The 27165-nt window shown below is 37.4% G+C and overlaps 1 protein-coding gene and 1 non-coding gene across 2 annotated transcripts; one reads left to right on the top strand and one right to left on the bottom strand.

Moving 5' to 3' along the window:
- Positions 1-268: 268 nt before the first annotated feature.
- Positions 269-26084, bottom strand: LOC112043863 (protein HIRA homolog). The gene is made up of 20 exons (XM_052881859.1): positions 25921-26084; positions 25652-25825; positions 21982-22143; positions 21109-21266; positions 20389-20497; positions 19753-19913; positions 18868-19036; positions 18048-18142; positions 17268-17438; positions 16441-16583; positions 15494-15637; positions 14471-14675; positions 14063-14165; positions 13797-13916; positions 13286-13432; positions 12508-12604; positions 11441-11548; positions 10603-10733; positions 8862-8953; positions 269-7406 (listed from the first exon to the last, which is right to left on the bottom strand). Exons 1-20 carry the CDS (start codon positions 25955-25957, stop codon positions 7269-7271), a joined length of 2664 nt encoding a protein of 887 aa, XP_052737819.1. The 5' UTR covers positions 25958-26084; the 3' UTR covers positions 269-7268.
- On the top strand, positions 8197-8267 carry Trnag-gcc (transfer RNA glycine (anticodon GCC)). Its single transcript has one exon. It is a non-coding gene; the product is annotated as a tRNA-Gly (tRNA).
- Positions 26085-27165: the final 1081 nt, after the last annotated feature.

The raw sequence follows: 27165 nt of genomic DNA on the forward strand, positions 1-27165 counted from the left end.
AAGTCAGTATGTTTTAAGTTTTTGAAATCTTTTTTCTTTTTGAAGAATTTTTTTTATTAATTTTTTTTTATATTGATGACTGCTTCTTCATTAGAAAACTTAATAGTATAGCTGTAAGATAATAGTATCTTGAACTTAATTATAGACAAAATTATACGTAAACTAAAATTAAAATCAAACTCTCCAAACAATCAAACCTACTCGTAATCAAGGTCCGGGGGAAGTGGATTTTAAAAGGACAAGGTGCCAAGAACATATTAAACACAAATACTTATAATAGATTTATTTCCATTTATTACAGTCTTGTTGCTTACAACTAGGGCACAATACAACTTGATGGAGTGCCGGGACAATGTTATACATAACAATAGTTAGTGATAATAATTATTTGAACTTTTAAAAAGGTTTGAACATTTCCGTCATACATGGTTTTTGAGTAATTTTAACAGTAAACAAAGCACACAACGGATGCTCTCAAATTATACATATTTCGTTTTTGCCACAATTTTATTGATGATCCGCTCCTTTTATTCCTTTTGCTAGTAGCGTGATGCCTTAAATAGCATTCTCCCTTGATAAAAGGACAAAAATAATTCTTCAATTCGAACCGTTAATTTCTGATTACAGCTATATATATCGCTTTCAACCAACCAGACAAACAAACTCTTCAACGAGATAATATTAGTATAGATTAATGTACCCGGCACTCGAATATTTTTTGACAAATTGGCACAATGTTTGAACACATTGTAGTACATTCTATGATTTATTTTTCAAATTAATAATATTTTTTTAAAATAAAGTTCATTGTACTTATTGAACTTTAATTATAAACCCTATTAGAAGTTTCTTAGCAACTAGTCCAACAGCCGAATTAAAAATGACCTTCACCTATCCGCTTATTGGATGAAATATTTTAAATCTTTAGTATGTTAAAAAATATATTGCCTGAAAATTCCTAGCCAAACTATTATCATCTATTATTATCAGAACACACACAGCTGGATTTCGCTCTGGCTACAGTACCATTGATTGATCATACAGGCATTAGAGTAGGTGACAAAAAAATATTTAGAGTTCGCTATTATCTGGGGTTTATAGCAAAGCGTTTGACAGCATTACTCACAAATCCATCTGGGAGCATTAAAACGTATGTAGAACAAAAATATATCAACATCACTAGAAACATTTACATGAACAGTAAAACTTGAAACAAGAGGAGATTCAATTAAAATGGGCATTGGAGTAAGACAAGGTGACCCTCTTTCACCAAACCTATTCCTTGCAGTACTAGAAAACATTTTTTTGTAAATTAAATATACTAGAATGGTATAAAGATCATAAAATGAACCAACAGCCCTAAACACCCATAAATGTAAATGGAAATAAAATTGTTTATGTTAACAACAACATCTATTTAGGAAAATAAGTATTTACAAAGTCAAGGAATTAAGAACACATAGAAATACATAAATATAACCTGGCAAAAATTCTGAAGGCAATTTCTGAACTCAAAAGGCAATCTTAAAAAGGAAAGGTAATCCGTAAACAAGAAAATTGTTGTGGAGACTTGTCTTTTACCTATTTTACTTTACAGAATTACAAATGCCAAAACTTACTGGATTTTATAGAATAATTGCACATAATAATTAATTTACACTTTACACTGATAAAACACTAGCGAACGCCCGCGACTTCGTCCGCCCTTTGACCTACTTAATCTAGCCCTATCGCAAAATCCATTCTTAGCGGAAACCTACCAACTATAAGCTACCTCCCTGCCAAATTTCATCTTTATACGTCAAGTGGTTTTTGAGATTTCGTGATGAATGACTTTTCGCATTTATATATTAAGATGGGTGAAGTCGTTTTCAATTCGGATACTAAATGCTTTATAGTGCTAAATAGACTTTATTAACAATACAGAAAAGTTGACTGACTGGGCTTAAAACTTGTCGGATTATGCACCAGTTGACTTGTTTTGAACCCAGTCATTGTTTAGTATTTCATAATAACAGTGTCATCAAAAAAGTTTATTGCTTACGTTGTAGAGTCAGCATAAAAAGATCACACATAGCAGTTTGTCGCTGTATTGTCTGTATGTCAAAAATGATTAGCTCAGTTTTTTTTATTCTTTACAAGTTAGCTCCTGACTACAATCTCACCTGATGGTAAGTGATGATGCAATCTAAAATGAAAGCCGGCTAACTTGTTAGGTGGAGGATGAAAATCCACACACCTTTCGGTTTCTTGCCGTTAGGGTGGTAACAGGCCACGTCCGAAGCCGCCCACCAGCCAGACCTTGACCAATTAAGAAAACCTCAATCAGCCGGATATAGAACCCAAGACCTTCGTCTTGTAAATCCACCGCGCATACCCTTGCGCCACGGAGGCCGTGATGTTTTGTGACCTGGCTGGTGATTTATTTCTTCAATTTTCATGACACGTTTTGTGACCTTGGCAAGATTTATTTCTTCATGACAGTTTTATTATGAAATCAGCATACGAAATAAATACATATTTAATATTTATTTTTAACATTACATTTATAGTCATAATGTACAATACAAAACTATAGAAAAAACGGCAGTTTTAGAGCAAGTCTGTACTGAATCTTAATTTACGTAATACTATTGTAATTCATTCGTATAATTATAATCATCACTTATTTATTATTAATTGTAATATTATATATTATACATAAAATAAAATGAGTCATATCACATAATATTATGTTCATGTCCCTTACTCGCTAAATTATTTTTAATTAATACCAATCTGAGAAGTCAGGGTAGGTCACTTTATCATTTTTAACGGCGCAAAAAGAGGGATGTTATAAGTTTATAGTGTGTGTCTGTCTGCACCATAGCTCCCGAACGACTTTTTGCATGAAAGGTGACTTATGTGCGAGTGTTCTTAGACATGTTTGATGAAAATCGGTTGAGCCTTTTAAAAGTTCTGGCGGGTAAAAGTGGGGAAGAATAATCGAATGTCTGAATATATATTCGAGTAGGGTCTCAAATGAAAGCGCACTGAAAGAGAATATTGATGACTTGATAGAAAGTGTAATTAATAATTTCATGACCATCGGGGGTATTTCAAAATTTTCAATCATGTTATTAATAAAATTACAAAAGAAAATGCAGCAGAAAATAGAACATAAACAATCAGTTGAGAGGCGACGATAAATACAGGAAGAAATTTTTTCAAGTACGGATATTTTTATATTTTGTACATAAACAAAATTTAATGAACACGTATTTTTTCTTTTTTTTTTTAACTCAACAATAACAAAGTTATCGTTAGCTAAAGTTTAAACATTTAAACAGAATTTGAGGGTCACCCTATCGCTGTACTAAGTAATAGCACAGTAATAGGCAACTACAAAATCAGCTGGTAGGTACTAGGTTAGCGAGCGCCCGCGCCGAGGGCCGTTGACCTTTCTACGTTTATTTTTGTACCTATTATTTTTTATAATAATTAAAGGTCGTCACTTTTGAGTTGAGTATCGATTTTCCCTTCATACTTTATTGGGCTTAGGACCATCAATAATGCGTAGTAATAATAAAAATTATAAACTTTCGATTGGAATAATGAAATACAAATGATGATTATTATTACGCAAACTTTTGCATTAAAGGATGATTCGACCATGCCATGGCAACTTAGAAGAACGTGAAATCTTTATGAAGCAGCGCCATCTACATCCTAGATTTAAGATTCCAGGATAATAAATTCAATTACTTATGGTGTGTATGTATTATAATGTTTTTAGAGATTTAAACCCTGTAAGTATGGAAAAAAAAACCAAAAAAAAAAAGAATTATTTATCCTTTTAATTTTGACGCGTAATAGGGAGAATGTGTTTGTATTTTTGAAGCAAAGGGATTATTAAAGAAAGACAGTAACCGTACATTAATTTCAACGATGTTCCATATAGTTATTTGGCCTAGTGGTGCATAACAAAGGTACGATCGAACAGTCCTGAGTTCAAGCCTGGGGGTAACATTAGAAAACTTTTTGTCTTTTTTTTTTTGTTTTTCTCAATTGGTTTCTTCAACTATTACAAAATCAAAAATCTCTCCTTTACAAAAAATATGCTTTATTATTTTTATAACATAATGGATACTATACTAAAAATACCGTAGCTAGTCACTAGATGGCGCTATCACAAGCGTTCCGAAAAAAGTTAGAGTTGCCTATCTATTTCCAATAATACATTGTAATCTTTGGATTCGACTTAAATGCGCAAGCGACGGCAGATTGTCTCATGCCATGGGAACTTAGAAGAACGTGAAATCTTTATGAAGCAGCGCCATCTACATTCTAGATTTAAGATTGCAGGATAGTAAATACAATGTGTACGTACTAGAATGTTTTTAGAGATTAAACCCGTGTAAGTACGGAAAAAAAACCGAAAAAAAAGAATTATTGATCTTTTTAATTTTGACGCGTAATAGAAAGAATGTGTTTGTATTTCTAAAGCAAAGGGATTATTAAAGAAAAACAGTAAGTGTACATTAATTTCAACGATTTTCCACATAGTCATTTGGCCTAGTGGTGCGTAACAAAGGTACAATATAATAATCCTGAGTTCGAGCCCGGGGGTAACAAAGGAAAACTTATTTTCTTTTTTTTTTTGTTTTTCTCAATTGGTTTCTTCAACTATTACAAAATCAAAAATGTCTCTCCTTTACAAAAAATATGCATTATTATTTTTATACTTTTTACTATACTAAAAATACCGTATCTAGTCACTAGATGGCGCTATCACATTCGTTCCGAAAAAAGTTCGAGTAGCCTATCTATTTCCAATAATACACTGTAATCTTTGGATTGTCTGTCACTGGTCGCCCATCGGCAATTCGGCAGGCGTCCTCAGGGATTTTTCGATCCCCTCACCCCTGCCACCCCCGTCAGCCGAAGCCGAAGCGATATGACTACTGCCGGTATTTCTTTGTCGGCGTCTTACAAAGTGCCGCCAGCAGTTGCGCAGTTTGTTTGGGAATGTGTCCATTATTTTGTTATTTCTGAGACATAAATTGAAAAAAAAAATTACATAAAATGTATCGAACTGTTTGTAGATTTATGTTCTATTAATGATACAGAACCACGAAAAAAAATGTCCGCACTAAAGTCCGAATCACCCTGTATAATATAGATAAAATAATTAACATTGAAAAATTTAAATATTGAATTTTACAGGCAATTTCAATTACAGCATGATTAATTAATTAATCATAATCGTTTTTTTTTAAATTTCATAATCCACATAACTGTTTTTTATTATGATTTTTCGCTATGCTACATCCACTCTTGGATGCAGTCATTTTTATAGACTACAAAATTACGAGTAATAGTCAGCTAAAGACTTAACGGCATATGCATATTAACATACAATTTTACCATAATATAGCACAAATAATACCTAGATAACTCACAGATTAAAGAATAAGGTAGATAGAGTGCACGGAACGCGACGGTGTCGTAGCAGTTCCAAATACAAAAATCAAACGAATACATTCTCGAGTCAGTACAACACGAAGTGTCGGCATCGCATCAATAATTTTCAATATTATTGAAGAAAAATGGCGTCTTATGTTTTTGAATATTTTAAAAACTGTTCACAAAAACTAAAGAAATAAGATGGAGTAATTTTTTATTGGTAATTATTGATTATTATATTAATTTACATAATTGTTGTTAGTGCTAAATTTTGGAATACAAATTATGCTAAAAGTTTGTATATGCAATATCAAGGAGACGCGTGACTTTTTTATGGGCTTCACCAAGCTGCATGTAAAGACTCATTGTGGATCATTCTTTACTCTGTGTAATAATCATAAATAATCAGCAACCAAACCTGTGTCTTTTATAACCTAATCACTGGGCTATAGTCAGCAACTTGATGCCAAATAGCAAGTGCAAGTTGATATACAATTTTTATCTTATTATAATAGTAATTAGCAATCACAATTGTCAATTTAGAGTCTGTTTTGTAACCTGCTCACTTGGCTATATAGCCAGCAACTTATAGCCAGCTAAAAACTATCAGCAGAGGCTATTTCTAACGATAATAATATAATAATAAGCAATCACAATTAGTGTCTGTTTAGTAGCCTGATCACTGGGCTATATAGTCAGCAACTTTATGCCTTAGTACACAACTTTTGATCATAATATAATCACAATCAGCAATCACAAAATTAATAGTCTGTTTTGTAACCCGGGCTATATAGCTAGCAACTTGCAGCCAATGACCTAAAATCACACAACTTTTTAGCATAATATCATAATCAGCAATTAATAAATTGACAAATTATACTAAAGATATACACTTTTTACAAACAAACAAATTAAAAATGAAGGTACAAATCGCTAGTCATTTCACTCCTAATAAATATAGTTAACTTGTTCTTAAATTAATGAAAATAAATTTGATTAATAAGCTTGGAACAATTAGACATACTCGTACATAGTTAATATCATTTGAATAACATTTTATAAAAAAACAAAACAATACATAATCTATACTATTATTATAAAAAGCAAAGTTTGTTTGTTTGTTTGCATTGGTTTTGAAACTACGGAACCAATTTACAGTTGGACAGTACAGCTACACTATCCCAGGCTATATTTTATCCCCCTAAAGGAAAGGGAATTAGCAGCCTCAATAGGTCAACGGTAAGAGCGGTCAGACTCATCACCGAGGGGTGGTGGTTCGATCCCTGCCCGCTGGTTTATTGTCGTACCCACTCCTAATACAGTCTTTCCTGATTACTTGGAGGGGAATGGGAATATTGGTCATATTTAAAAGATATGGCAAATATAAAAAAAACATGAATCATGAAACCGCGTGGTGTCTGCTGTTTTAAAATCAATTAGGTATTTAATGACATGCGTTTTCTACCTTCATTTCTTGGTAAATTTCTTGGTTGGTTGTTTGTTGGTAAACAGTGCACATTGAATTTGGCTTTAGTATAGCATCAGTTTTGTAACCATGTCACTGGGCTATATAGCCAGCAAGTAGTAGCCAGCTAGTGTCCGCTGGGCTATATAGCCAGCAAGTAGGAGCCAGCTAGTGTCCGCTGGGCTATATAGCCAGCAAGTAGTAGCCAGCTAGTGTCCACTGGACTATATAGCCAGCAAGTGTTCGCTGGGCTATATAGCCAGCAAATAGTAGCCAGCTAGTGTCCACTGGGCTATATAGCCAGCAAGTGTTCGCTGGGCTATATAGCCAGCTAGTGTCCACTGGGCTATATAGCCAGCTAGTGTCCGTTGACCATGCTGCTGGTCTGCGCGAAGCTGGCGAGCTGGTCGTGGTACTCCGTGTAGAGGCGCTGCCACCGCAGCTGACGCACCAGCAAGGAAAGCATCTCTTCCAGAAGGTCATGCTTTTTTATACCCTGGAACAAGAGGTTTAACTTATTTATACTAACTAGTTGACGCCGCGCGGGCGAAACCGCGTGGTTCCCGTTCCCGTAGGAATACGGGGATAATATACCTATATATAGCCTTCCTCGATAAATGGGCTATCTAACACTGAGAGAACTTTTCAAATCGGACCATTTGTTCCTGAGATTAGCGCATTCAAGCAAACAAACAAACTCTTCTGCTTTATAGTATAGATGTTATAAAGAGGTAAATTTTGTTGTACTGTAGGAGGTGATCTCTGGGTCATCTTAATCGATTTTGAAAACTTTTTTACCACTAAAAAGCCACATTATTTGTGATTGTCAAAGGCTATATTTTGTTCCCGTATTCTCACGGTCGGCTATTACCTATTATAAAGAGGAAAGATTCGATTGATTGTTCACTTTGAACAGGCTCTGAAACTAATGGGCCGATTAAAAAAGGTCTTTCACCAATTGAAAGCTACATTATCAGCGAGTATCATGAACTACGTTTTATCCTCGTATTCCCATGGGAATAGGAACTACAAGGAATAAGTTGCGGGGGGTCTGCTATATTATATTTTTGTGTTATTATATTTATGCATTAATTGTATTGAGTCACACTTAAATCACTAGATACTCATATTATTAAATATTTTAAACGCTTTGAGCATTTTAGATTACGTAGCATTTATATAAAACGTGATTTTGTAATATCATACGAATTGTATAAAGTGAATGTATCATCATTTATACTTTCACTGTTATATTGTGATTCACAGTTTTAGTTACATCTTCACAAGCATCGGTGGTTCAGTGGTAGAATGCTCGCCTGCCACGCGGGCGGCCCGGGTTCGATTCCCGGCCGATGCAAGAATATTATTTTCTTTTAATTTTTTTTTTATTTTAATTAATATATGTAAAATTTAAAACAATTTATTAGTTTTAATTTCTATTGCATATTTAGTTTTATTATTTATACCTAATTATTTACTAACTATATTTGTAAATTTTCACTCATACCTGTGTTAAGTTATGAATTCAAACATCTTTTATCACGAAATGACCATCAAATAATACAATGTCGGCCCTGGGAGCCCAGGCATACCCCATATAAAAGTATATGGATATGATTAATAAGGATCTGATTAAATAATTGGTTTAATAAAACTGTGTTTTTAAAAAAACTTTTTATCAAAGCGGCGAAATAATATTTGAATTTGTCTAGAAAAAGTGTAATTTTTTTCTGAATACCAGCTTTACAAACAAGCAAACGAATAAACAAACCAAACATAAGTCTTCAAAATATGTTGTTAAACTCAGACTGTATCTTTGCCTGTCTAGATTAATTAAAATATTGTAATCTTTTTTTGATAAAGTAATGCTTTCATTATTAAAGTTGAATTATCAGGATTTTTTTTAGATAGAAGTTAATTTCCGGGTGGTTAGAGTATTTATTTTACTCACCAATATGGTGTTCTGCCATTTCTTGGGCGTAGAAGTGCAGTGACTGGGCCCGAGCATGTCGTCCAATATGTTTCTTAACTGCTCCTCAGTGCCTGCAAAGAAAGTGTTACTAAGTGTTAACTTAGCTCAGCGGCATTTGCCGTGAGAAAAATAAGACAGTTTACTGATGTTGATACAGCTAGGCTTGTTTATTTTGCGTACTTTCACAGCGTAATGTCTTACGGTATTTTATTGTGGGGCAAGGCTGCCGATATACAATCTATATTTGTACTTCAAAAAAGAGCAATTCGAGCAATATATCAAATCACGCGAGTCCCTTCGTCAAAAGTTTAAAGAAATAGGTATACTAACAGTAGCCTGTCAATATATATATAACAGTATAGTATATGTAAGACAAAATATTAATTTGTACAAACGAAAAGGAGATTTAAACCCACGTCTTACTAGACACGGGCATAAGTTAGTTATTTCTGCATATCGTCTCCAAAGAGTAAAAAAATCTTTTGTAGGTTTGGGTGTACTCTTCTATAATAAGATCCCCAAGACTGTGATGGACCTGCCAATGCATAGTTTTAAGCAATGTGTTAAAAAACATTTACTTAGTCGAGGGTACTACAACATTGATGAGTTCCTTAATGATAAAGATGCTTGGAGGCCGTTGGATCAGCTTCCACCTTCACACAGAAAGTAAAACTATAAGAAATGTAAACAGTAATTGTTATCAATTGTAAATTATAATACTGTATGACTTCTTCAAAAGAGCAACTGTTGAACCTGCCTTCCGAACCGGTGGTAGAATCTTTACAAATAGTCAACTGACGTGTCAAAAGTGCTTGTAAACTGAGCCTACTTGAAATAAATGATTTTTGATTTTGATTTGATTTACTGTGATAGTCTATGCCCCCATTCGCACAAGCGCTTTTTAACGCACGTTAAACAAAGCGATCAAATAGAACAAATGCATTGTCAGGTTGTTCACATGTCCACGTTTTAAAAAACGCGACGCTTTTTTTTTAGCTGTTTTGTTGCATTTTAAATTTTGGGCGTTTAAAATAGACCTTCATTTAACTCAATACTATATTAGAACGCTTTTTTAACGTTCGTTGAAAAAACGCTCGTGCGAATTGGGGCTAAATAATTATTTACTACTATACTCTGGTTGGTCAACAGGTTACCCTATGAGGTCCTGGGTCAGGTTATGAAATTTTGAGCTTCTGTTTCTACTTAGACATTTTCAGTCAAGAATGAGACTCGTTCTGTTTAAAAGAAATGCCTTTTGTATGGCAATTCAAATATATAATAAAGTTCCAAGTTCGATCACAGAATTGACTTTTCCTGCATTTAAACGTAAATTACATGAGTGGTTATTAAATTATTATTATTATTATTAGTCCTGACGACTCAGCCTAATTAGATAAAGACCTGCCTCGCAAGACATTATTTTTCTGTCAAAGTATATGATCAACGATCTTATGCGATTATAAACACTGTCTCTATAGAATCGATGTTTCATAGTTTACAATCGTGTCCGTCGGTTAAAAACCTCCGTAAAAATACCTTTTTGTGTAGTTAAATGGTGTAAAAAACAAACAAAAACTGCTTGTTTAGTATAAGATGTGTGAAATCTAAGTTCGTTTTACTTAGAAAATGGCAGAAAATTTTGTTCGTGAATTTGGGTGCGATACTAGTCCTTATGTATTTAGTCTGAGCCAGACGATGAGTGGTGGTTACGGCAACTCACCGTGGTGCAGCAGATGTTCGAACAGCGCAGTGAGCCAGTGCCGGTAGTCGCTGGCGAGCCGCAGGTGCAGGCACGCGCACACCTGCGCCTCCAGCCAGCTGCGCGCCGCGCCCGCCAGCGCCTTCGCGCGACTGGGGACAGCAATACATGAATAACACTAATCACACCACATCACACGTCACATCACACTATCACACTAATATTATAAAGGCGAAAGTTTGTTTGTTCCATCTTTACGGTGCGGTTTGCAAACCGATTTGGATACTCTGGATGTCCCCTTATTTTATCCCGGAAAATATCACGTTTCCGTAGGATTTCTGATAAACAGAATTTCATGCGAACGGAGTCGTATGCGTCCGCTAGTGAAAACTTAATCTAGTAGTAGTAGTAGTAAACTAAACTAGTGAAAGCCAATAAATATTTAATGCTGTTGGTAGAGTTCGGCTCGAAGGACCATTTTTTAACGGACGAACAAGAAACACAATCACCATCATTATCACAATCAAACAATGAATGCTGGACCCAGGACTCCTGTAAAGACCACTTAATGTCACGGATTTGAGACGGTTTCGGGTTTTCTCACAGACTCGTAAGAGCCTGGATTCTGGGTAGTTGTATCCAACGACCACCTAATACCACGGTCTTTAGACGCTTTACACTGTCGGGAGTTCTCAAAGACTCGTAAGAGCCCGGAGCTTGGGTAGTTGTATCCAACGGCATTCCAATCCCGGCAATCCAATTTTGTTTGTCTAGAAATTAGATCTTCTACTGAACCCAGGCGAATTACTGGGTTCAGTAAAGCGACTTGTGTCTCCTAGTAATACTAAGTGCATCATACCCAGGCGTGGGCACGGCGGGCGGCGGGCGCGGCGCGCGCGTGGGCGCCCGCGGACCCGCGCCCCCTCCCGCGCGCCGCACCGGGTCCCCTGCGTCCGACCACACCACCCTACAAACATTTATACAACATACTGATTATACAAAATAGTATTTGGCGCTAGTCACAATGCTTGCTTTAATACTTTTACTTGGGAATAAGACGCCTGTAGGTTATAACATAATATATATTCCACAAATTAAGTAATGGAGGCGGTGAAATCTATATATATAAAAATGAATTGTTGTTCGTTAGTCTCGCTAGAACTCGAGAACGGCTGAAAGGATTTATCTAATCTTTGTCTTGAAATGTTCGTGTAGGTATAGGGAAGGTTTAAAAGGTGAGAGAAATTAGAATATAAAGAACCCTTTTCTACTTCGCTACAAACATTTAAGAGTCAAGGGGTAGGGGTAGAGTAATGTAGAGTGGGGATATAGGGAAGATGTGCATATAAGTCGAAGCGAAGCTTGACCGGGTCCGCTAGTAATAATATATATATAATTATAAGTATAATTTAGGCTGTTGTTTGGACATCAGCCGCTTGTGTGGAGAACTCAAATAGTAATGCCGGCCCGATTCTCCTCTGCGCACGTTCGGTGATGAAACATGCGATGAGACAGCCAGTCTTATGTAAAGTGAACTCCTTGGCTCGCCACAAGTATAATACAAAAACTATATAAATAAGTTTTTTATTATATTAGTATAGTTAAGCACTAACATGCATACCTCAGGGTCAAATAACCAAAGCTTGTCATTAGAAAAATTATATTTTTTGATAAATCTTCTTGATGTTATATCTTAATTCTCTATAATATTTGTATGAAGCCGATTATGGGTTGACAATGATAATGATTATAATGAATATTGTTCGCGACAAATATCGAGTCCGCTCTGAAAACGAGGCGTGTTAATAATAGCTGCGCAGTTCAGACTGTGGCGATTTCAGACTGGACTTTAAGTTTGGCGCAACCTATTCAGAAACTATGTGCACAAGTAAATCTAGTCTAAAAAAAAAAACAGGATCTACTCACCAGGCGCACAATTTCTTGCAATAAATGAAACTTTTCCCGTTGCTTATTGAGATCATTGGGTTACCGTCCTCCAGCAGAGAACAACTCGTCACTGTCACTGGAACATCAAACAAAAGGCCCATTATTTTTTTTAAATGCTAAATTAAACACAATAGAGACCCGACGTAAGGAAGAAAGTTAGCTGTGTGTCGATGGCAAGTTTGTACCTATTTCATAACGTAAACGGTTCAAATGAATCGAAATGGGTTTAAATATTTTTGTAACCTTTAAGGATGCCCAGCCGACATTTTAATTTTTTTATTGATATTGAGATATTTGTGATAAGGTGACACTTGCGATATACATTTGTGATACTTGAGATACTTGAGATACACTTGTGATACTTGAGATATTTATTGATACTTGAGATACTTGTGATATATTTAATACTTGTGATATTTATTGATACTTGAGATACTTGTGATAAGGTGACACTTGCGATATATATTGACACTTGTAATATATTTAATACTTGTGATATTTATTGATACTTGAGATACTTGTGATAAGGTGACACTTGCGATATATATTGACACTTGTGATACTTGAGATATTTATTGATGCTTGAGATACTTGTGATATTTATTGATACTTGAGATACTTGTGATAAGGTGACACTTGTGATATATATTGACACTTGTGATATGCATATTGATATTTGTGATATTTATTGATTAATGCGATATTTATAGATACTTGTGATATTTATTAATAATTGCGATACATCATATGTACTTACCGCCAGGTGACAGCAGATTCCTGAAGCACAGCGGCCGTATGACGCAAGTCGCGTTGGCGAGGTCCCATATCGTCAGCGTCGCGGACGTTGTCACGACGGCCAGCGTGTCTCCCGACAGCGTCAACTTGGCTGCTTGCGATGACAACGCTGCAAACATCGCGGTCGAAGAAAATTAATAATTTCAACAACATCTTGTACAATATAGGATAGTTTTAGCAGACTCAGAAGTGAATTACAAAATTAAGAAAACCAATATCGAACAAAGGTTATGATTCACAATAATTGTCAGGACAACTTAATCAACAGATCAAACTGTAACCATAATAAGACCCTAGAATGGCAGAAAATGATTTTGAGTCACGCATTTGTGAACGTTGTGTGCAGGGTTAAAATCGCCTTTGACAGTTAACCATCAGTTAACCCTTTTCCATTCAAGTCAATCTTCCCGCCTATACGCACGCCCAACGCGCCTATATCACTGGAAAAGTGCATCTAGTAGGTGCTCGCTTACCGATGGGCGGCAGCGCGCGGTGCGCGTCAGCGCGTGCGAGCGTCCACACGTGCAGGCTGCCGTCCGCGCACGCCACGCACGCCCAGCGCGCGTCGCACGCGAGGCTCGTCACTGGAGAGCCTACAGCAATACAAATAGAGACGTTAGGCCAGTGCAGTGAGTGCAGAAGCCGTTCGCAGCGTATTCACGCTTCGCACTGTTCCGCTATCGGTGTCGGTATTTTGTGGTTATGAATGACGTGTTTCATTGCATGTTATCGAACCTACCCAAGTACGTCTCCCACACAGGATCGTTGGACGCGGAGTTATTCGGGATCAGCTCCAGACGGGACAGCGTGCCGTAGTACGTGGTGCACGCCTTGTTCACCACCTGGAACATCATATGTATTCATATCAATCAGTTCATGAGATTTTTCAAGCGCATTTAATCAAACAAACAAACTCTTCAGCTTTACAATATTACCATGTGTACTAACTATAACTACTTTCGATATTTCTTTCGTTTTTAACCGATTTCAAAAAGAAGGAGGTTCTCAAGTTGATCAGTGTTTTTTTATGTTTTTCTATATGTACAAGTATGGATAATACTTTTTTGTTGGTTCAGTAATTAGCTTATGTGGATGCGGATCACGACATCTAAAGGATGCAAACAGCTCAAGAACATTTCTGTTGTACCTGAAGTCTCAATGCTCCCGCGGCGCGCACGACGGGCCCGGCAGTGCCCAGCGCAGGCGCGGGCAGAGCCAGAGTGGGCACACTGTCGCTGGGGGCACTGGAGGCCGCGGTGCCCCCAGCGCACGCTCGCTTCACTTGCAACTCGTCCGCCTTGGGCCCGGGCAGGGCCGACGCCGTTCGTTTTCGCAGACGCTGATCTAGTCCACTGGAATTACAATAATACAAATTTGTTTTTGTGTGAATGTGGGTTTGAGTACATTCATAATGTGTTTCTTTTAAAATGTTCCAGCAGTGGGGTTATCTTCTCCCGTGAGTAGGGATACGGATAGGATACGTAGGGATACGGAAATCGTGGCTTGGCCTCCTGGCCCGAGTAAGACGCGGGGAATCTCCCCCCGGTGATTTCTTGCAGCCCCTTTTGAGGCTGAGGTACCATTATTTTGTTGTAGAGGAAAAACCTCGAGCAGATCCCAGGACTTATGACCTAGAGAGTAGGTTTAAGCTTTAGAATGCATCAACACTCACCTTCCCTGCCCGATATGTTCTCCATGCCCACACTAAACAATTTATGATAAACAATAATTATAAAACAAAACATTTTTGCACAAAATCACTATCGCGACTGGCAGCGTGACAGTGTCTACGCTGCCTAACAAACAACTGAGCTCAAATCCTCTTATTTATACCGACACTGATACCTCCCCTCTACAATAACATAAATATTGAATATTAATACCACCTGTAATGGAGGAATCGAGTAACAAGAGTGCCCCTAACCCTCGATATCCAATGCTTGGGCTGAGTCATGTCAGGTAGTTCGTCCCGTGCTGGTAGCTACCCTAACTGGTGCTGGAGGACGTATTTGGTTGCAACCCTGTATCGGGACGGTGTCTTGTCCAGTATTAGGCCCCGCGCGAACAGCAATCGTTTATCGCTGTCCCGCAGCACGGCGGTGTTTTGTCACAAAATATATTGTAATAAAATGCTAGAAATTAATGGTAAATAATAGTAATTTAGTCTCACGTGTCTGTCTTGGCGGCGGTGGCGTGGTTGCTCACGTTGGGGTGTATGACGATGTCGTCGCGCCGCTCCACGCGGATGCGCGACTTGCTCTGCGACGACGTGCTGAAGCAGCTCTCTGTGGCCGGCTGAGAGCCCAGAGACTCGCTGGGGAAATTCAAATTTACGTAATATTAATCCGAAAGAAATTATTATTTATAGATTTTATAAATTATACACTAAACTCGGTCATTTATTTTGCTATTCTCCACGAAAAACGGGCGAAACCAAGTGCAAACGCCACCTAAGTTTGACAAAAGTTCTCTATTTAACCCTCCATTCCTAATACAGTCTTTGTCGACTAGTTGAGGCAATATTTAAAAGATATGGCAAATATATTAAAAAATATTCATGGTGTTAAGAGAAGAGCACTAGATCAGACAAGTTTTAAACAATCCAAAGTAGCTGTTAATAGTTTTTAGCCATGAAAAATTTTAGTTTACTAAAAAATATTAGTACGAATAGTTGGATTTAATAAGGCTGCTGATAAAAATTATTATAAAATATGCTGGTCATACCCAAACCTGAAACAACACACAAGCACGCACGCACGCACGTATGCACGCACGCACGCACGCACGCACGCTAATACGCTCGCACATACGCAGTTGACACTCTCGATTTCCACGATCGTGTTTAAAAAAACTGTTTCGAGGAATCTACCAAATGTTTTATAATTAATGTTTTATACTTTTCATTCTACAAAAATTAATGCTTCGAAACTAAAATTCATCATAAAATTATCACTGACCGTACAAATGCCATTCCTATACATTTTTAAATTTCTGTACTAAAAATATTTTTCATTTTCTTCTTTTTCTATACTTTATTTTATACTTTCTTTTATATTTCTATACTTTCTTTTATACTTTTATACGTTATTCTTAGAAAGTAACTTAGTTACTACTTACTTGGCATCGACACTAGTGAGCGGTATAAAGACAGGCGTGATCCGCCGCTTGCCGTCCGACGTCCTGGTCTCTATCTGTCTGTCCATGGGCCGCAGCGGCGTGTCGCGGGACACGGTCGGCGACGGGGTCAGCACTGGCTTCAGCTAAAAGTTACATTAATTATATTTGAGCTATATATACTCAGAGGCACAATTATCCGCCCACTTTAATATGTCGCAAGTATATTAAAGGTAGGGTGGCTAGTTACCACCCTACCGTACCGTAAAGACGTAGCGATTTAGCGTTACCGTGTAGAAACCGATAGGGGTGGGTGGATTTTTATCCTACTCCAAGTTAGCCCGCTTCCATCTTAGACTGCATCATCACTTACCATCAGGTGAGATTGTAATCAAGGGCTAAAAAAGGCAAAATAAAAATAAAAAAGTATATTTCATAGTACAAATTATAATATTATAAAAAAAATATATGTAAAAATTATTGAAATACAAAAATCGCTATTATAAATTGTAATTATGAAAGTGAAGAATAATTTAGAATCTATCCAATCTTCCTACCAAATTTACAAAAAAAAAGTTCGTAAAATATTTTTTACCCCTCTACCTCACCTCCCACTTTTAAATCGCGACTTTATTACTTTAGTATGAAGGAAATTTATAAGGCAGTAGATTGCAAGCTAAGCAATTAATTTAATTAAGACTCTAAATTAGATAAATGCACGTCAATGTCATTATTATAATAATATTTGTCAAATTTATAAATAAGGTTTTATGACATGAAGGTACATAAATCTTAGAATTGCCATTTCTGTGTTTCCCTTTCCCCCTTACCTGTGTTTTGTCACTCTTAGGCGTGGACTCGTCCTTCGGCAGTTCCTTTTTCGCCTCCTGTTTCTCCCGCGCCAGCAAGATCTCTGGACATTCCACCAGTAAATTGGAAGACAAATCACCACCCGATTCGTTGGCCAAACATTTGCCATATATTTTTTCGTAAAAGGAGTTCTATAAAAAGACATAAAGAATTTGTTTTTATTGATAGACTTGGCTTGATCACATATCGATTATTTTTCTACTAAACTTAACTAACGCTTCTAAATTCAAAAATCATCATAAATCATGTGACCTAACAAATGTTATTCCCATACAATCTTTAATTTTTGTACAAAAAGTGGCTTTTATTTCATTTATGGCGACGTATACCTTTATATTTTTAACCGACTTCCATAAAGGAGGAGGTTCTATGTTATATGTATGTTCTTTTACTAAAATTTTTGACGGCCTCCGTGGCGCAGTGGTATGCGCGGTGGATTTACAAAACGGAGGTCCTGGGTTTGATCCCCGGCTGGGCAGTTTGAGATTTTCTTAATTAGTCCAGGTCTGGCTGGTGGGAGGCTTCGGCCGTGGCTAGTTATCACCCTACCGGCAAAGACGTACCGCCAAGCGATTTAGCGTTCAGGTACGATGCCATGTAAAAACCAAAAGGGGTGTGGATTTTCATACTGCTCCTAACAAGTTAGCCCACTTCCATCTTAGACTGCATCATCACTTACCATCAGGTGAGATTGGAGTCAAGGGCTAACTTGTAAAGTAAAATGAAAAAAAAATCTTTACCTTTTCCTCTATGGTGAGCGGAGTGCCGATTTCCTTGTTAGTGAACTGAATGCACACCACTGTGCCGTCCGAACTGCACGCTAAAAGGTTCAAGCCTGAGAAAGAAAGATTAGTCTCATGTACCGTGATATATAGACAGTTAAAATTTTCACAGATATTTCTGTTGCTGCAGTAACAAAAAATACTAAAAAACAAAATGAAACATTTCAGGGGGCTCCTATACAAGAGATATAGCTAGTGAGCCTTGGAGAGGCCCTGTATCAAAATTAGTTAGGCCCAAGGCACAGATTTCTTAAAAAGTTAATAAAATGCTTGCATAAAATAAATATGACAGTGACTTAACCTATGTAGGATATTTTAATTTTTTGGGCGCATGCTTAACCCGAAAAAAATATTGCTTCTTTGAATTTGGTTATTTCTGAAGTAAAACTTTATAGGCTGTTTTTTTATAATATTTTTTTTCCGGGAAGCACCAGATTAAATGACATTGTGGATTACACAACCAACCAATTTAACCAATTTTTGCTTTCACATAAGAGGACCGTGTAGTCCGGGGGCCCCGTATCTATACTAATATTATAAAGCTGAAGAGTTTGTTTGTTTGATTGAACGCGCTAATCTCAGGAATTACTGCTCCGATTTGATAAATTCTTTCAGTGTTAGATAGCCCATTTATCGAGGAAGGCTATAGGCTATATTTTATCCCCGTATTCCGTATTGAAACCGCGCGGCGTCAGCTAGCCATTAATACAGCTGATACGGCAGTGGTAGGTACGCCCCTGAAGAGACATGCTACGTAAGTAATGCAATATAGTCTCACCATCGGAGCTCCAGGACAAGTCCAACAGGCTGTCACTGAACATCTCGTGCACCACCACGAGCGGGCGCTTGAGCGACGTCAGCCAGATGGACAGCGTGCGGTCGCGCGAGCCCACGGCGGCGCAGCAACACTTCTTGCCCTCCTTCACGAAGATGTTGCTGTTGAACCGCTGTTGCAACGATAACACTCATTTTAGTACTAGTACAACCTCTATGTTGAGTTCAACATACAACTACTAATTCAACTCGGCTGGGCAGCATTCGGGAAACTCCGCTATATCTTTTCGTCCGAAATTCCTCAGTGCCTGAAGACAAAAGTCATCTAACAGTGCTTATTGCCAGAGATGACATATGGTTTCGAGACTTGGTCGCTAACTATGGGCCTGATAAGAAGGCTCAGAGTCACACAGCGGGCGATGGAACGAGCTATGCTCGGAGTATCTCTGCGTGATCGAATCAGAAATGAGGAGATCCGCAGAAGAACCAAAGTCACCGACATAGCTCAACGAATCGCGATGCTAAAGTGGCAATGGGCGGGGCACATAGTTTGAAGAGCCGATGGACGTTGGGGTCCCAAGGTGCTGGAATGGCGACCCCACACTACAAAGCTGTCGGTCGACCCCCCACCAGGTGGACTGACGACATCAAGCGAGTCGCAGGTATTCGATGGATGCAGATGACGTCCCTACAAACGGCCTATGTCCTGCAGTAGACTTCCATCGGCTGACATGATGATGATGATGATGATGACAACCTCTATACGTGATCGAATCAGAAATGATGAAGTCCGTAGAAGAACCACAGTCTAATTTTAATATGCACTTGAGAAAATGGCCACCATACTGTCGGTCTGGTGACAGTTGTGTCTATAGAGAGAACAACTCACAGCGCAAGTGACCGCCTTCCTGTGCCCCACGAAGTCCTTGTCGCACCGCCATCCCTCGCGCTCCACCACCTGCGCGGTGGGCCCGCCGCCGTTCATCGCGTGCGCTGACAACACGTACTGTCCGTCCGGAGACCACGACAGGCGCAGCACGTGAGTTGTACCTGAACGAGAGACGAATATCTTAGCATTCCATGGATTCACCATGCGGGTGCCGGGTCCATCGCGTGGTAGAGAGAAAAACTCCGAGCAGAGTCCTGAACTTGTGACTACAGGATGTAGGGTTAAGGAATTCCTTGACGATCAATCAACACTCCCCATTCTCTGCTCGTGTTGGTCTCCCTGCCTAGCCAAATTTGGTAAGATCCTATTAGAGCAACTTTGGATACTCGTTCTAATGTAGAACTAGCAGCACTTCTAGAGAAGCCAAGGTCAGACAGATTTATTTTCAATTTCCGAATATCTATTGATTTGTGACAACTCATCTATATAAAATAATTTTCTCACAACACATCTATTAATTTGTGACAACTCATCTATATAAATTTATTTACTCACAACACATCTATTCATTTGTGACAACTCATCTATACAAATTAACTTGGTCAGAAGGTATATTTTAAACATATAGATTCATACCTCCACATTCTTCAAAAGGCTCTGTGATAATAGTTTCAGGTGTCCAATCGGCAGTTTTCCATATCCTTAAAGATTTGTCATCTGACTGTGAAGCCAAGTATTTTCCAACCTTAAATAAAATTTTATATTAAAAACAACTGTAAGTCTACCATATCAAAATATGTTCTACTTTCAACATTTAATATGTTTCTTTACAATATTGCCATATAACAAGATTCATGACTATCAAAACAATAAATAGTGATCGGAACCCCATCCCAATCTTCTTGCAGGTCAGCTCACTATACTAGACTACTTTAAGCGCCTGAAAAGAAAAAGAATCTTGGAGCTGGATATGTAATATTCCAGTTTGAACAAAAATATGAATGTCTTCAGAGAAGATACACATATTGTATTAATTTAACTTAAAATTCATCTGCTGATGAGTGTAATCAACAAAAATTTTAATTAAAAAAATTCAACCGACTTCCAACTCAAAAATAACCTAAACTAAAAAGCAAAAAATAACATCTTACCTATGTGCTACCTTCTGATCAGTTTGAAGGCGGTGCCAAGCCAGTGATGTTTCAATTCAAGCCGTTTAAATTACGTAATTTCTGTAGTTCTTTCAGAAACGGCTTTAATGAAAACAGTGGATTGGCACCGCCTTCAAACTGAAGAAGGTAGCAGAACCTCCTCCTTTTTGGAAGTCAGTTAAAAATAACATAAAGTAAAACTCACAGGGTCCCAAGCAACACCTTTTACAAGGCCAGTGTGTCCGTTCAAAACAGAGACCATCTCGGGAAACTTCTCTGCGTTCCAAATGATGATTGTGTTGTCAACACTGCAACTTGCCAGCCACTTGTCTAACGGCGACCACGCCAGGTCTAAGACATCACCTGAAAGGTAATTGAATAAATCAATAATACTAAAAATTCAATGAATAATGTTAACTATTTTTAAATGTTAGCTTTCTGTATTCTCCTTTGAAAACAAAAAATACTCGTGAAAGAATTATTTCGAATTTTAAAGTGAGCGCGCGGTGATCTGCTCGCTTTTAACGCGGCGACGTCATCAAACAACATTTGCTTGCCCGTTTTAGGCAATTTTGTACTTCTGCCTTACCTACTGATGAACTAATGGTTAGAATTGAAAAATTCTTTTTGTGTGGAAAAGCCCGTTTAACGAGGAAGGCTATAAACTACATAACATCACGCTACAACCAATAGGAGCAAAGCATTGATCAAAAATGTGGCCAAACGGGGAAAATAATGTTGGATTGTTGGGTAGTCTTCTTAATATACATATAAATGCGAAAGGTCATTCTCACAAAATCTCAAAAACCAATTGACATACAAAGATGAAATTTGGCAGGGAGGTATAGTTAGTAGGTATCTGCTAATAATGGATTTTCTATAGGGCCGGATTAAAGAGGTCTAGAGGCTCATAAGCCTAGCATGCAACCAATCTCGTAAAGAGTTAAATAATTGCAAATATTGTATACTATATAATATTTGCAATTCTATATATAACAATGTGCAGTGTCTACACAAAGTGTGAAGAATACTGTGATGCTTAATGGTAAAGGAGGGTTAATAATAAATAACAAAGTACCTGCATGTCCTCTAAGAGTATTCAAACACCTCCACGTCTCAGCCTTGTGTTTCCCCGCTGCACCGGCCACTACGCTCAGACCCCACACCATCACCAGTCTGTCATCCCCACCAGATGCCAGGTACCTGCCTCCATTGCTCCATCGCACACAGTTTACACATGCTGAAATATATTATTCATTCAAAATCATTTTATTTACTGAACATGTGAAATATCATCTCAATTATTTATTGAATTTTATAGAAATGTTGACAAGTTTTTTTTTTTTTTTTTAATTCATTACTATGATGCAATCAGCTGCAACAGCTTTAAGCAAATTGCTTGTGGGTACTACATGGCATGTGTAGCTGACCTTCCATTGAAGGCCATGCTAATTTATTTTATTTGTTAATTTTTTGTATTTCATTTGTACATTTGTACATTCTTATTATTTTGATTTTTTTTTTTTTTTTACAGGAGATCCCATATGTAGGCGCGCTTTAGCCTTCTAACATCTATTGGATGACCGAGGGCAGTAGCAAGTTTATTTTCATGGGTGTTTATGCGATTTTTATAGCACATTGATCTGAGTTCAACCTCTTCTTTTACTGTTTTTATGTCAAGATACTCATGTAGTTCCGATATCTTAGTGAACCATGGAGCATTTGTGATGGTTTTTAAAACTTTATTCTGAAATCTTTGTAGTATTTCCAAGTTTGAGTTTTTGGCTGTGCCCCACAGTTCAATGCCGTAGGTCCACACTGGTTTTATTACTGTTTTATAAATGAGCAATTTATTACTGAGTGAGACATGCGAATGCCTTCCCATAAGCCAGTTAAGTTTTCTGAAGGTTTGATTTAGTTCATCGCGTTTTTTTACTATATGCGTTCTCCATGTTTGTTTTTTGTCTAGGTGTATCCCAAGATATTTTGCGGTGTCACTGTGGGGGATAATATCAAGTCCCAGTTTAACAGGACTACATTCGTCCATTCGCAAGGTAAATGTCACATGTGTTGACTTTGTGGAACTAGCTTTGATACGCCATTTAATCATCCATGAATTTATCTTGTTCAGGTGTACTTGTAGAATATTTGAAGCCATATTTGCGTCTTTGTTATTACACAATACAGCTGTATCATCAGCAAATGTAGCGGTGAGTACGCTGTTTGAGATAGGAATATCTGCAGTGTATAATAAATAGAGTGTGGGACCCAAAACGGAACCCTGGGGAACACCTGCTTGAATGTCATGGAAGTTCGAAAACGCGTCATTGATTTTCACTCAAAATATTCTTTGATTGACATATGACTTCAGTAACATGAAGAAGTTGTGTGGGAGGCAATGTTTGGCTTTAAAGAGCAATCCATTGTGCCAGACCTTATCAAAAGCCTGTTGAACATCCAAAAAAACAGCAGAGCAATATTGTTTACTTTCTAGGGCTTCTCTAATTTGTTTGACTATTCTGTGTACCTGTTCCACAGTGGAGTGTCGGCTTCGGAATCCAAATTGATGCTGGGGAATAATTTCCCTTTCATGAAGAATGGTTTTGAGTCTGGACAGAGTTATTTTTTCAAATACCTTGGACAATGTTGGTAGTAGGCTTATTGGTCTATAAGATGTGACTAGATGCGGTGGCTTCCCAGGTTTCGGTATCATAATAATTTCCGAAATTTTCCAAATAGACGGGTAGTGGGATGTTCTCAAGATGCCATTAAAAAGCTGAGTCACAAAGACAATCGCTTTTCTTGGAAGTTGTAGTAAGACCTCTGCCGTTATTAAACAGAATCCTGGAGCTTTGTGAAGTTCAAGTTCTTTTATTACTCTCCAGACCTCTCTGGGGGTGCAGCTTTTTATTGGTAAGCTTAGTAGACAATTTAAGTTGAAAAAATTTCTTACAGTAGTAAGGTAATAAATTGATCTCATTTTCATAAAAATCAATATCTATAATACGACACTTTTTTAACCGACTTCAAAAAGGAGGAGGTTCTCAATTCGGTCGGTATTTTTTTTTTTTTTTTTTTTATGTATGTACACCGATTACTCAAAGACGCCTGGACCGATTTCAAAAATTCTTTTTTTGTTTGAAACGGTATAGTCCCCATTTGGTCCCATTGCCATCATGTCAAGATCTGATGATGGAATCCTGGAGAAATTGAGGGGAACTTTCGAAAATTATATGGGTGTCTAGTGTGTTTGTAAACTTTTCCATTTAGTACTTTTAAGCACTACAATTTTATGAAGGTTTAAAATCGATCTGATGATGGAGCCATAAAACAGACGAGGGAACTCCTCGGCGATTTACGGCAGTTACCTTGTGTTTGGGCTTGATTAATTTGTATTAATGAGAACTTTCCACATACATAGGTTGTGACTGTCATTTAGGGGTTTGATGATGAAGACCAAGGACAATTAAGGGAACTCCTTAACAGTTTACAGTAACTACCTTGTGTTTGGCCTTGATTAATTCGTATTGCTGAGAACTTTCTACCTAGATGAGTTGTGTCTGTTATTAGGGGTCTGATGATGAAGACCAAGGTCAATTAGGGAACCCCTTAACGGTTTACGGTAGCTACCTTGTGCTTGGGCTTGATTTGGGCTTGGCTGAGAATTTTGTACCAAGATGGGTTGTGATTGTCATTAGGGGTCTGATGTATTCATTTGAAATGAAATTTTACACTAAAAATGGAAAAATAATAAAAATTTTAATAAAAAAATACAACCGACTTCAAAACCTAAAAACGTACCCACTAAACTAAAAAGCGAAAAATAACATCATAATATGTTCTACCTGCTGATCAGTATGAAGGCGGTGCTTAGCTGGTGCTGTCTTAATTTAAGCCATTTCTGACAGGAGAACATGAAATAACACTGTTTGCAAAATCTAAATCTATAAGATATTCTCACATGGCTTGAGTTAATACATCACCGGCTTAGCACCGCCTTCATACTGATCAGCAGGTAGAACATATTATGATGTTATTTTTTGCTTTTTAGTTTAGTGGGTACGTTTTTAGGTTTTGAAGTCGGTTGTATTTTTTTATTAAAATTTTTTGATATTATTACACTAGAGGCAAAAGTTTATGTGGAAGTGTGCATATCTGTTACTCTTTTACATATGAACTACTAAACCAATTTGGATGGATTAGAGAATACAGATACATTATTGACTGTGTTAGTCCAGTGAATATGACCTCTGCCTCAGATTACGGAGGGTGTGGGTTTGAGTCCGATCCGGGGCATACACTTTCAACTTTTCAGTTATGTGCATTTTAAATTAAATATCCTGTGTCTCAAACGGTGATGGAAAACATTGTGAGGAAACCATACCTGAGAATTTTCTTAATTCTATATGTGTGTGCAGTCTACCAATCTGCATTGGGCCAGCAAGGTGGACTATTGGCCTGACCCCACTCATTGTGAGAGGAGACTTAAGCTTAGCAGTGAGCTGAATATGGGTTGATAATGATGATGCCCTATAAGCATATACACCCTTTGGCCCCATGCACTGCCAGTTGCAGGCATCAGTTTTTGCTTATATACTTTTTTATATTAACTAAGCCATTCACTTTTTTTACCAAGTGGTAAAAAAAAATTATGATACATTTGTCTTCTGGATAAAAAAATCAGGGATAAAAATTACAGGTTTTCAGAAATATCATGTAAAGTAGTCTACGTTGTGGTGGCTACTAACCTAAGTGGTTATCCATTTGACACAGCATTTTAGGAACATTGGGGTCGATTTCTACTTCCTCGTATAAAACAGAGTTTAAGTTCCAAACCACCACCCGGCCGGAGTCGCCGCCTTGGCCCCCGGTTGCAAACCGCTTCCCAGTGGGATGTATATCCACAGAAAATATTGGTTTCTCTGAAAAATACCGCACAATATAAACAAAACATGGATGATTTTATTTATTATAAAAATTTTAAATTATGGGTAATTCAGTTATTCAGGTAACTCACCATCGTGATTCACCCAGCTGGGCTTTACTATCCTCATTTATAAAGGATTATTAAAGTATTATAACGTTGTAATTAATTTAATTATGTATTTTGTTTGCTATTTTTGAATAATGTTAAATGACAGCACTTGGCATTGGCAGACACAGACAGTTGACAGCACTGACGTCACAAAATGCCCGTTGACGGATAATGTCGTAACTATGGTTGACGTTGACCAATGATAATATAGACGTAGATGTTGAAAAGGATTAACCCGCAAGCTCAGACCATTTACCTTTTAATAGACTTGTATCGCACTCAATTTCACCAATAAAATTGTTATATGAGGGGCATAAGGTAAACTCGCATATCAATAAATATATCTTGTGTTCTTACACTACAGACAACTATAAAAATACGTAACACACGTGTAATTTTAACACAATGAAACACAGATTTTATAGATGAAGTATGTATGAACAGGGGCCTAATTGTCTAACGGACTTCATTGATCGTAAAGTTCATACGATCGGCTACGATCAACGATCAATCGTAACTAGACCTGTGTCGATCGCGAATGATCAAATCTCCGACACCCGATCACTACTTGTGCGTGAGTAATTGGGTCGCGGACGTTAAAAACACCCGATCTTATGTGACCCGTTTGGTGACCCGCCCGGGCGCAGACTCGATTAAAAGATCGAAAGGTTTTTGTTTATCATACTAAATTGAACTTTATTTTCATTACAATAACTCTCAAATCTGTAGATCTCGTGAATAATCGGGTCGCGGACGTCTAAAACACCCGATCTTGTGATTCATATAAAAACTCGATCACTCGACCCGACCACGCTAAATTGAACTTTATTTTTAAAACAATAACTCTCAAATCTGTAGTTCTCGTGAATAATCGGGTCGCGGACGTCTAAAACACCCGATCTTGTGATTCATATAAAAACTCGATCACTCGACCCGACCACGCTAAATTGAACTTTATTTTTAATACAATAACTCTCAAATCTGTAGTTCTCGTGAATAATCGGGTCGCGGACGACTAAAACACCCGATCTTGTGAGACCCGTTTGGTGATCCATATAATAAACTCGATCTCTCGACCTGACCACACTAAATTGAACTTTATTTTGATTGCATTAGTGTTATAAATAATTATTCGGCTCAATTGCTTATAATGTCGAATCATCATTCGCAAGTACAATCTGTAGTTGTCTCTTTTATTCGTATGTATGTAACGGAAAATATGTATTA

Source organism: Bicyclus anynana, chromosome 5 (assembly GCF_947172395.1).
Source record: "Bicyclus anynana chromosome 5, ilBicAnyn1.1, whole genome shotgun sequence".
Lineage (NCBI taxonomy): Eukaryota > Metazoa > Arthropoda > Insecta > Lepidoptera > Nymphalidae > Bicyclus > Bicyclus anynana.